Source organism: Mandrillus leucophaeus, unplaced genomic scaffold, assembly GCF_000951045.1.
Source record: "Mandrillus leucophaeus isolate KB7577 unplaced genomic scaffold, Mleu.le_1.0 Scaffold54, whole genome shotgun sequence".
Taxonomy (NCBI): domain Eukaryota; kingdom Metazoa; phylum Chordata; class Mammalia; order Primates; family Cercopithecidae; genus Mandrillus; species Mandrillus leucophaeus.
Window position 1 is genome coordinate 525578 of NW_012105808.1, and position 11099 is coordinate 536676.

The 11099-nt window shown below is 57.7% G+C and overlaps 1 protein-coding gene and 2 non-coding genes across 5 annotated transcripts in view; 2 read left to right on the plus strand and 1 right to left on the minus strand.

The window, feature by feature from the left end:
- Positions 1 to 608: 608 nt before the first annotated feature.
- Positions 609 to 681, minus strand: TRNAF-GAA. Its single transcript has one exon. It is a non-coding gene; the product is annotated as a tRNA-Phe (tRNA).
- Positions 682 to 775: 94 nt separating this feature from the next.
- Positions 776 to 11099, plus strand: part of NDUFS7 (NADH dehydrogenase (ubiquinone) Fe-S protein 7, 20kDa (NADH-coenzyme Q reductase)) — a 12216-nt gene continuing 1892 nt past the window's right edge. Inside the window, exons 1-8 of one of the 3 annotated variants that reach the window (XM_011997406.1) lie at positions 776 to 857; positions 952 to 1187; positions 4780 to 4816; positions 5476 to 5544; positions 5781 to 5886; positions 7466 to 7645; positions 7714 to 7760; positions 9911 to 10533. In XM_011997406.1, coding sequence (XP_011852796.1) covers positions 1172 to 1187; positions 4780 to 4816; positions 5476 to 5544; positions 5781 to 5886; positions 7466 to 7645; positions 7714 to 7760; positions 9911 to 10160 — 705 coding nt within the window. In that variant the 5' untranslated portion in view covers positions 776 to 857; positions 952 to 1171 and the 3' untranslated portion in view covers positions 10161 to 10533. Of the gene's footprint in view, positions 1188 to 1295; positions 1401 to 4779; positions 4817 to 5475; positions 5545 to 5780; positions 5887 to 7465; positions 7646 to 7713; positions 7761 to 9910; positions 10534 to 11099 lie in introns of those variants that run through there. The other 2 variants (XM_011997407.1, XM_011997408.1) reach the window with 2 other exon arrangements.
- On the plus strand, positions 812 to 885 carry TRNAN-GUU. The gene has a single exon. It is a non-coding gene; the product is annotated as a tRNA-Asn (tRNA).

Sequence of the window (11099 nt, forward strand, 5' to 3'; positions counted from 1 at the left end):
TTTGAGATGGAGTCTCGCTCTGTTGCCTAGGCTAGAGTATGGTGGCATGATCTCAGTTTACTGCAACCTCCGCCTCCCGAGTAGCTGGGATTTAGATATGAGATTTCACCATATGGGCCAGGTTGGTCTTGAACTCCTGACCTCAGGTGATTTGCCTGCCTCGGCCTTCTAAAGTGCTGGGATTACAGGGGTGAACCACCGCGCTGGCCTTCGCCTCTGTTTTCGTAATCATAAAACCGGCAGAAAAAAACCTCCAGTGGAATTACGAAAATTTGATGATATGCATGCAGAAAGCGTTCTGCAAACTCTGTTGCTAGTTTGGGCATTTAGTGTTAGTTTTTATGTAATTAGTACGGGCTGTAAACTTAGCAATTTAAGCAAGATGGAAAAATCGAGGGTTTGTCAGGGAAGGGGGAAGTTTGGGCTGAAATCATGACCTCTTGGGGGTGGGAAGAGGTGGCTTTGGGGTTGTTAGGTCTGAGCCCTTCTACCTTGGGATGAGTCCACGTCCTGACTCCTCCTCTGCAGAATAGGATGATGTTCCGAGGAGGGGTCCGGGATAGCTGCGAGGCAGCCGGACCAATCCTTTCAGGGGGCGCTAAAATTTTTGCCGAAACCCGGGATCGAACCAGGGACCTTTAGATCTTCAGTCTAACGCTCTCCCAACTGAGCTATTTCGGCTGAGCGGCAGGGGTCGCTCTCGCCGCGACTCCGGCCCGCGCAGCGCCTTCCCCGCGCAGGCGTAGCTCATTTCGCGTCAGCAGGACGCACATACTTTATAAGGTCTCCCCGGGCGCCGGGCCGCATCGCTGTCTCTGTGGCGCAATCGGTTAGCGCGTTCGGCTGTTAACCGAAAGGTTGGTGGTTCGAGCCCACCCAGGGACGCGCGGGGACTTTTTGCCCCCCTGTAATAACTAGAGTGTCCCATCTGTTTTTGTCGGGATGCCGCAGACCCGCGGCCCCCACGCGCGCACTCCGATGACCTTTCCGTCTCGGGTGATCCGGGGCTGCACGGCGCAGGCACGACCTCGGAGGCCAAAAGCGCAGCGGAACCTATTGGCTCTGGGTTCCGGTTTCCGCACGCGCTCCGAGCCTCTTTGGGCGACGGCCCCGGGGACCCGGAGCGCTAAGGAGGACGGACCTCGGAGGTTGTCTGAAGGCCGAGGCCAAGATGGCGGCGCTGTCAGGTGAGCCGGGCGCCGGCGGCGGGTGTGGGGCCGCGCGGGTCTGGGGCCGTGGGAGCCTCGGGTGCTGTGGTGGCGTCGTGGGTCGGTGCCGGCATCGTGGCCGCCGTCCTCTCCGGGCTTCTCAGAGCCGGCCGCTCCTCGGGCTCCCGCCCGGCTTGCGATGAACGGTCTCCGTTATTGCGTCCAGGGTACAGTCGGGGAAACCGAGACCCGGCAGGTCATGACGCAAGCCCCCAGCCTCAGGAGGGCGCTCGGGGCGGAGGCTGGAGGGGTCCCGCTCACGTCCCCGAGACCAGGGCACGGCCCGCGAGGCTGCCCTTGAGATGCCCCGGAGAGAGCGTGGCCTGCCTGACGTGCTGGGAAACTGAGGCCCATTGAGGGTCCGAGAGTCCTCGAAGTTACAGGGCCGGGCCTGGAAAGAAACAGGACCCAGGGCATCCACACCACCCTGCTGGACCCTCCACCTCCCTCCCTAACCCTGTGGGGTAAGGGCCTCTCGCAGAGCGGATCTCAGCCTGTCCCGCTCCAGGGACTTTTTTGGGATCAGCTGAAGCCTGCGGACCCCTGCTCAGATAAAGTTATTATAATGCATGGAATAAAATCCATAGAATTGCAAGGAAATCAGTTACACGGAGAGGCAGTCATTAAAAGATTGTCTTGAAACCTTATTGGCTGCTTAGTAATCTAAGCGCTTTCCTTATGAACGCGATCTAGCGGCAGGTCTAACTAACTACGACTGGTTTGGAAGGAGTGAGAATTGCAAATCAGGCTTTGACCATACGGAAAGGTCTGCAACCCCTGTACCATGGCTAGGAACCCTCTGTGATTCCTCTTGGTGAAAAGTTACAGGTCCTGCTAATACTGCCATATTTTGTTGTTTGTGCTAAGAATTTTTTATTTTTTTTTTATTTATTGAGACAGAGTCTGCCTCTGTCATTCACACTGGAGTGCAGTGGTACCATCTTGGCTCATCACTGCAACCTCTGCCTCCCGGCTTCTGGCACTTCCTGTGTAGCTGTGTGCGCCACCATGCCTGGCTAATTTTTGTATTTTTAGTATAGATGGGGGTCTTGCCATGTTGCCCAGGCTGGTCTCAAACTTCTGAGCTCAAGGAATCCTCCCACGTCAGCCTCCCAAAGTGCTGGGATTACAGGCCTGAGCGTGAGCCACAGCACCCGGCCTACACTAAGAATTGAACAAAGGGCTAATTTTCCATAAGATGGAAGACATTTTTTTCCGTAAGACAACAAAGACATTTTGTTTTTTTATTCCAAGCAAGTTCACAGTTCCTCACCAGGCCCCTTGTTAAGAATGCCTGGCCCACGGTGCGGTGGCTCACGTCTGTAATCCCAGCACTTTGGAAGGCCAAGGTGGGCAGATCACCTGAGGTCCAGAGTTCAAGACCAGTCTGACCAACATGGAGAAACCCCGTCTTTACAAAAAATACAAAATTTAGAGTGTGGTGATGCATGCCTGTAATCCCAGCTACTGGGGGGGCTGAGGTAGGACAGTCGCTTGAACCCAGGAGGCGGAGGTTGCAGTGAGTCAAGATCGCACCATTGCACTCCAGCCTGGACAACGAGAGTGAAACTCCGTTCTCAAAAAAAAAAAAAAAAAAAAAAAAGCCGGACCCAGAGGCACAGAATCCCATCACCTCAGAAATTCTCAGAAGAGCATTTCCTCTGCTAGGAGCTTTTCCAAAGTCCAGAATTTTCAGCTTGGGAAACTGACGCCTGGAGTGGGGCAGCTCCCACCAGAGCCTGGAGCTGGGCAGTTAGCCTGTCTGCTGTGCCCAGCCTCAGGCATGCCAAGAAGTAGGTCACAGGCCTGTGTCCTTCAGAGAGTTGTGGCCTGGACAGGGCCATGGGAAATAGCAACCCGGGATGAGGCTAAGGCTGGGGTGAGGGAGGGGCTCAGAGGCAGGAGAAGGCCCCATAAACGGCTGCATTTGGAGGCGTCAAACCCTGGTCCTGGTCCCTGGAAGCTGCCTACAGCCTCTCCATTGGGCCTCACCCCGCATCTGCTGGGGCCACAGCAACAGAGTACCATCACCTGGGCAGCTTAAACAACAGAAGCTGATGTTCGCATAGTTCTGGCAGCTGGAAGGCCAAGACTGGGGGTCAACAGGGTTGGTTCCTGCTGAGGCCTCTGTCCTTGGCTTGCCCATGGCCATCTGCTCCCTGCATCTTCCCTCTGTACGTGTTTGTATCCTGAAAGCCTTTTCTTACAAGGACATAAGTCATATCAGATGAGGGCCCTCCCTCATGACCTCACTGCACATTATAATGACCCTTATTTTATTTTTTGAGATGGAGTCTCCCTCTGTCATCCAGGCTGGAGTGTGGTGAAACGATCTCAGCTCACTGCAACCTCCACCTCCCTGCCTCAGTCTCTCAAGTAGCTGGGATTACTGGTGCCCGCCACTACACCCAGCTAATTTTTGTATTTTTAGTGGAGACGGGGTTTCACCACGTTGCCCAGGCTGGTCTCAAACTCCTGACCTCAAGTGATCCACCTGCCTCGGCCTCCCAAAGTGCTGGAAATACAGGCGTGAGCCACTGCGCCCCGCCATTAATGATCCCTTTAAAGACCCCTTCTCCAAAAGCAGTCACATTCTGAGGTCCTGGGGTTAGAGCTTCAGATACAGGTCAAGTGGAGGGACACAGTTTAGCTGTCACCAGCACCAAGCCTGCCTTTCTGGCTTCTTCCTTGTGAGCCAGGATTCCTGGCACCTCCAGGCGTTTCCCCCCGCAGAGTGCCCCTGGGTGTGGCAAGGCCCTGCTCTGGCCTCAGCCTTCGCCTCGGGAAGGCTCTCCCAGGAGCCTTCGTGCAGGCGCGTTCCCTCCTCTGTGCTTCCTTTGAGGCTGGCTCCTCTAGGGGCGCGTTGCTGTGTAGGTTGACGTGGGCAATGCCCTGCCTGCTCAGCCGACTAGATTCCTGGAGGATGGGGCCTGTGCTCAGCTGCGTGGGAAATCCCCGAGCACCAGCCAGGGCCTGGAGCACCCAGCACACGCTTGTCAGGCACAACTGAGGCCAGGACGAGCATTGGGCACCCAGGGAGGCCCTGGCATTGCCAGGGTGGCAGGCACCCCACAAGCACGCATAGATGGAGATAGAACCGGGTGCCGGCAACAGGAGGACCTGGGGTGCTGGTGTAGGCGGGACGCCCCGGGCATCTGAGCTGAAACCTGCCTCATGAGAAGGGGCCAGTGGTGTGCAATTGTGAGGCGGGGTGTCCCCCGCAGGGGAGCAGCCGGCGCGGAGGCCCTGGGGCAGGAGAGCAGCAGGTACTGGTGAATATCGCCAGGGCGGGGAGACGGGGCAGCGTTTGGGTTTCTTCTGGGGTCATGGGGTCTCAAGCAGGGGACTAAGAGTCGCTCACATTCTGAAAACCCCCTTGTTACCTAATGTTTGTTAAGTGGTACTTGAGGTGGGGTCAGAGCTAGGCCGTGCGGGCAGGAGTCTGACGGGGAAGTGCCTGGAGGCTGGCCCTGTGGCCCATCCAGGGGTCCTGAATCGGTGGCCCCTGGTGCTGCCCACGGCTCACTGTCCCCACGGCTCACTGTCCCCACCCCTGTGGTCCTCTCTGCAGCTCCTGGCCTGCGCGGCTTCCGGATCCTTGGTCTGCGGTGAGTGCCTGAGTCTCCAGCCCTGAGCTGGGAGGGGCCTTCAGCAGCGCCAGACGAAAGGGGGCGGGCCCTTATGAAGGTCACGTGTGTGTATGTTAAGGAAAGGATGCAGGTGACAGTCTGCACGCTGCACGTGATGTGCTGGGACCCTCCCTGGAACAGTCCATGCAGTGGCAAAGGCTGGACAGTCAGGAGGAAAACCCTGTGGGCCTGGCTCAGCACCGTCAGAGCTCACCGCCACTTGTGATGGGAAGGCATTCTGTGAGCTCTGTGCAGATGGCAGCCACGGGCAGGCCTCCTGGAGACCCAGGCGACTGATAGGGCGGTGAGGACGCATACCCAGGGATCTGACCTTGGTCACATGTGGAAGGCCTGGTCCCAGTTTCCTTCTGTGGATGATCCTGGGACCGTCCTTGCTTGGACACTGTTGACCTGCTGGGTACATCACAAAAGAAACTCCATTCAAGTCTGGGCCATCATTCGGAGTCAGGGCAGTGGCCAGATGGCCCCAGGGGCTCTGACCAGTGGCCCAAGTGCTGATGGGCAGAGGCGAGAGCAGTCCCGCATCAGGGAGGGGAGAAGCAGGACAACAGTGAGTGTGGCTGGGGGAGTCGGAGGGGCCTGGGACGGCCACTGACCCGCGCTCCATCTCCCAGTAGCTCCAGCGTGGGCGCGGCTGTGCAGGCACGAGATGTCCATCAGAGCGTGGCCACCGATGGCCCAAGCAGGTGAAGCTGGCCTTCTAGGGGAGGCCGTACCCCCTGCCCCCCCCGCCCCTCCTTCATTTTCTGCATCAGCGCCGCAGCCACAGGGGTGCCTGGATGGGGCAGGGAAGGGGTCGCACAGCCTAGTCCCTGACCTCATGTGGATCCAGGCCTCTGGCAGTGGCCGTGGGGGCCGGCATCCGCCTCTGGGAAGTACCTGCGTGGCTGACGCCTCCTGTGCCCATGTGTCTCTGTGACAGCGCCCAGCCTGCCCTGCCGAAGGCTGGAGCCATGGTTCCCAAACCCAGCAGCCGGGGCGAGTATGTGGTGGCCAAGCTGGATGACCTCGTCAACTGGGCCCGCCGGGTGAGTCTACTACGAGCTGCAGGCCCTCCTGGAGCGCCAGGGCCTCTGCACACTCACAGGCACACACATACACAAATGTACAGACACGGACACACACAACACATGCATGCACACGAGTACATGTGCATGCAAGCTCACATGTATGGACAGACGTGTGTACATGTACCACACGCACAGTCACGCACATATACACGTATGCACACGCACACATGCACACACATAGGCACACATGCACATATATGCACACACGCACACGTGCACACACGCACACTCGCACTCGTGCACACACACACACACTAGCACACACACATGCACACACATCCACACACTCGCACACGCGCACACAAAAACATACACACACATGCGCACACATGCACACGCGCACACACGTACTTATGTGGACACATGCATGTGCGCATATTCGCATGCATGCACACAGGCACACACACTGATGCACACACACCCCTGCGGCCTGGAGCAGGCTGGACCCTCCCGGAGGCCCCTGTGCTGGCCTGGTGGCCTGTGGTTCCATCTGAGTATTCAGACCCTGCTTGAAATGACCCCTCCCTTTCCGTCATTGTCTTTCTGGCTTCTGCGAGTTCCTCTTGTTTCTCTTTTAAGGTGAAAATGGTGTTTTAAGTTAAAAGGAGCGCGTGTGAAGGCAGTAGATCCTTCTCAGTACCCGTCTAAAGCCTCCCCTGCCTGTGGCAGCAGCCCCCACACAGCCCCTGCCATCCCCCTGCAGCGTGGGCACGGGCAGCTCCCTCCAGCGCCTGCGGCACTCGCCGCGACAGCCCGGGTTCAACAATGCCCCACTGATGGACGTTCACTGTGTCCTTTTGTTTTCTGTCTCCTAAACAATGCCATGGTGAGCGTCCTGCCAGGGCCGCAGTGGTCGAGACAGGGATGCCCACTGCAGGATAGTTTCTAATGGAGGGAACCCGAGAATGGCCACGGGCCATCCCAACACAGGCTCCTGGCGGGCAGGTGAGCCTGGCCATTTCTGCCCGGGCAGCCCTGCCTCGCTCTGTAGCTTGGCCCTGTCACCCATCAACACATGCAGCAGAGGCCCCTGCCAGGTCTCAGAGCTGCGTGCAGGGACAGCAGGAACCGTGGGGGAAATGAGAAGCCACGTGGATGGAGGAGAGGGGAGGGAGTGGCCAAGGAGATCTGAGAGGGCTTCCCGGAGGCATCGCACCTGGTCTGCAGACCCAGATCTAGTTAAGGCAGAGAGTTCCCGGTTAGACCTGCGCTGCTACTCGCCTGCAGCCCACACGCTCAAGAGAGTGGCTGGAGCCCCCTGCTCAAATGGTGGGACTTAGGATACACTGGGTTTGGGGAACTGTGTGATGAGGACAGATCTCACCCGTTTCTATTTTATTTTGAACGTGGCTGGTGGGGCGCGCTTTACAACCCTCTTGGGGCCAGGAGGCCACCTGCAGGAGCCGCTGTGCCTCTCACCTCTGCCGGCTGCCCCCCCGGGACATGAGCCGGGGGTTCTAGGTGCTCCACGTGGAATCTCACGCCGGGCCACGCGGGGCTCCAGGGGTGGCGTCTGACCCGAGCCTGGCCTCCGCAGAGTTCTCTGTGGCCCATGACCTTCGGTCTGGCCTGCTGCGCCGTGGAGATGATGCACATGGCCGCACCCCGCTACGACATGGACCGTTTTGGCGTGGTCTTCCGCGCCAGCCCGCGCCAGTCCGACGTCATGATCGTGGCCGGCACGCTCACTAACAAGATGGCCCCAGCGCTCCGCAAGGTAGGCCTCTTCCCCGCCGCCCAGCTGCCCCCAGAGTGAGCTGCGCATGGACCCCGCCTCTCTTCCAGGTCTACGACCAGATGCCGGAGCCGCGCTACGTGATCTCCATGGGGAGGTGAGTGCAAGGCGGGGCGTCTCCAGGGACAGAAGTGGCGCGAGTGCTGGCCTGGCTGTGCTCTAATGGCGCTTATCAAAAGTGTCATTTACATTCAGTGAAATCCCACGTGGTCCCAGCTCTGCCCTTCAGCCGTCTTGGTGCCTCCACCCCAGGCAGACTGGGGGTCCTCTCCCCAGAAGGATTGCTCCCGTCCACCCCGACGCCACAGACCCCACATTCCGCCCAGTTCTCTGCTTTACCCACACACAAGTGATGACCAGTGCTGTAGATGGTTTTATAATCTCAGCCTTCCAACTTGCCATAAGTTTTTTTTCTTTTTTTTTTTTTTTTTGAGACAGAGTCTTGCTCTGTCACCCAGGCTGGAGTCCGGTGAAATGATCTTGGCTCACTGCAACCTCCGCCTCCCGGGTTCAAGCCATTCTCCTGCCTCAGCCTCCCAAGTAGCTGGGATTACAGGCACGCACCACCACACCCGGCTAATTTTTGTGTTTTTAGTAGAAATGGGGTTTCACCGTGTTGGCCAGGCTGGTCTTGTACTCCTGACCTCAGGTGATCTGCCCGCCTCGGCCTCCCACAGTTCTGGGATGACAGGCGTGAGCCACCGCACCTGGCCTTGCCATCATTTTTAGTCATTTCCCCATAACATTGAAAGATATTTAGTCTCTTAACATTTTAAAGTATTTATTTATTTATGTATTTGAAGACGGAGTCTAGCTCTGTCGCCCAGGCTGGAGTACAGTGGCACGATCTCGGCTAAGTACAGTCTCCACCTCCCAGGTTCAAGCGATTCTCCTGTCTCGGCCTCCAGAGTAGCTAGGATTACAGGCGCCCGCCACCACGCCTGGCTGATTTTTATATTTTTAGTAAAGACGAGGTTTCACCATGTTGGCCAGGATGGTCTCGATCTTCTGACCTCATGATCCACCCACCTCAACCTCCCAAAGTGCTGGGATTACAGTCATGAGCCACCGCGCCCAGTCAGTATTTATTATTTTTATTTTTTAGAGACAGAGTCTCACTGCGTTGCCCAGGCTGGAGTGCAGTGGTGCAGTCGTAGCTCACTGCAGCCTTGAACTCCTGGGCTCTAGCGATCCCCCAACCTTAGCCTCCCAAAGTGCTGGGATTACAGATGTGCTCCACTGTGCCTAATTTTTTAAATTTTTTAGAGATTGGGTCTTGCTAAGTTTACCCTTTTAAAGCGAGCAGTTCAGTGGTTTTTAAGCCACCACCTCTAATTCCAGAACATTCTCATCACCCCCAAATGAAACGCTGTCCCCATCAGCAGTCATTCTGCATCCCCTTCCGAGCCCCAGTGCCCACACCTCCCCTCCCTGTCTCTGTGGATGGGCCCTTCCTGGACATTTCACAGAAACAGGATCACACACTGCATGGCCTTCTGTGTCTGGCATCTCTCACTGAGCATGACGTCCTCAAGGCGCATCCATGCGGTGGCCTGTGTCCGAGCCTCGCTCCTTTTCTTGGCTGAATAATATCCCACTGTGTGGATATATTACTGATCTAATTCTAAACAGAGAATTAGAATATTCCAGAGTTTTCATAACCGTCTCCCACTGCTGGGCATTCAGGTTATGTCCATTTTTACGGCTGTGGGAAGCAGTGCTGGGAGTGGAGTCTGTGTGGTCGCCTGGGGTTTCCAGCTCCCTTCCCCGGGTGGACCCCAGCACCTCACCGACAGAGCCGGAATCGGGCGAGGGCCTGGCGTGAGGCTCAGCCGCCCCATAGACAGGGGCTGGGTGTTGGCACTGTGGCTGCTTGAAGTGGCTTTTTGTTGACACATGTGATCCGACACTTCCCAGCCCCAGGAATCGATGGTCAGGAGCCCCCTCGGGAGGGGAGCGCTTTTCCCCGAGTTGGCAGCCACACGCGTGCTTGCGCCCCACTGGTCCCACGGAGGCTCAGGGAGCCTGTACGTGTTTGCTCATTGCTTCTCCGTGACAAGTTCCAGCCTCGTTGGTGCCTGGCCTGCAGTTGAAGGCGGGTGGGGATGGGGCGAGGCCTTGTGGAGGGAGGGTGGACAGGGCAGGTCCCCGGCAGGTGCTCCTCACGGCACCTCCCCCACAGCTGTGAAGAGGGAGGGTGGGCAGGCAGGTCCTCAGCACGCTTCCCTCACGTCCCCTCCCCGACAGCTGCGCCAACGGAGGAGGCTACTACCACTACTCCTACTCGGTGGTGAGGGGCTGCGACCGCATCGTGCCCGTGGACATCTACATCCCAGGTAGGGCTGGGACCACACCGCCCACGAGAGAGCTGGGGGCAGGGCCAGCGCCACACAGAGCCCGGCGGCCCATGTCACACCCCCGTCAGACGGCGGGCTCCCCCATCCTATGGATGAGCCAGCTCCGGGCTCTCCGTCTTAGTGGAGCGTGTGCCCTGTGAGAAGTCAGCGATGTATTCAGGCATCAGAGGGATCAGAGGGAGCAGGGGAGGCTGAGTGGAATCCCTGACACTCGCCTGCTTTAAAGCAGTGTCATACGGTCCTGCCTGACAGAAACCAAAGACCTGCAGTTAGAAATACCAAGAGAGAAGGCTCCTGGAGGCCAAGGACACCGTCCCACGCCCTCACCCTTATAGAAGGGCACGCAGGACTTCCTTTGGCCAATGAAAATGTGGGAGACTCAGTTTGACTGTGAGGTTAGGGTGAGCTTGACCATCAGGAAAACAATTAGGAGTAATTGTTTAGTACCAGTATATCCCAACAGTATTTGGGCTATACTGACACTAAAAAGGAGCCTTGGCTGCATACCTGAAATTCACATCGCACGGGGAACTTCTTTATATCTGGTGATCCTGTGGGAGACTTGCGCCTCATGTGGTCCCACGAGGGCCACCCGGGGCGTTCACCTGGACACCATGGACAACGGTCCATGATAGGCAGGCTTAGAGGTGGCGCCCATGTGGGACAGGGGACAGAGGTCCTGTTCTTGGCCATCCTGTGCTGTGGCATTAGTGCACGCGCAGAGAGCCCAGCCCTGAGTCCCGAGTCTGGAGGGTTGGGCAAGCGGGAGGCACGTCCTGGCGCCTCTCAAAAGTGGAGGAACAGGCTCTGACTCTGGATTCCGCTTCCCTGGAAAGAGCGTTGATTTGCTCAGCATTCTGCACTGTTCAGGTCACCTAGGGGCAGTGGACAGGGCAGCTTGGGCCTCCCCGTGACCCTCGTCAGCACAGAGAGGTCCATCCCGGGGTCAGGAGCTCAGCCCATGCCCCTGGCATCTTCCTCTGCAGTGCAGACCAAAGGGGCAGGGTGCGAGCGTGGACTGTGCTCCTCCCTCCTTGGGGACTGTGCTCCTCCCTCCCTGCGGACTGTGCTCCTCCCTC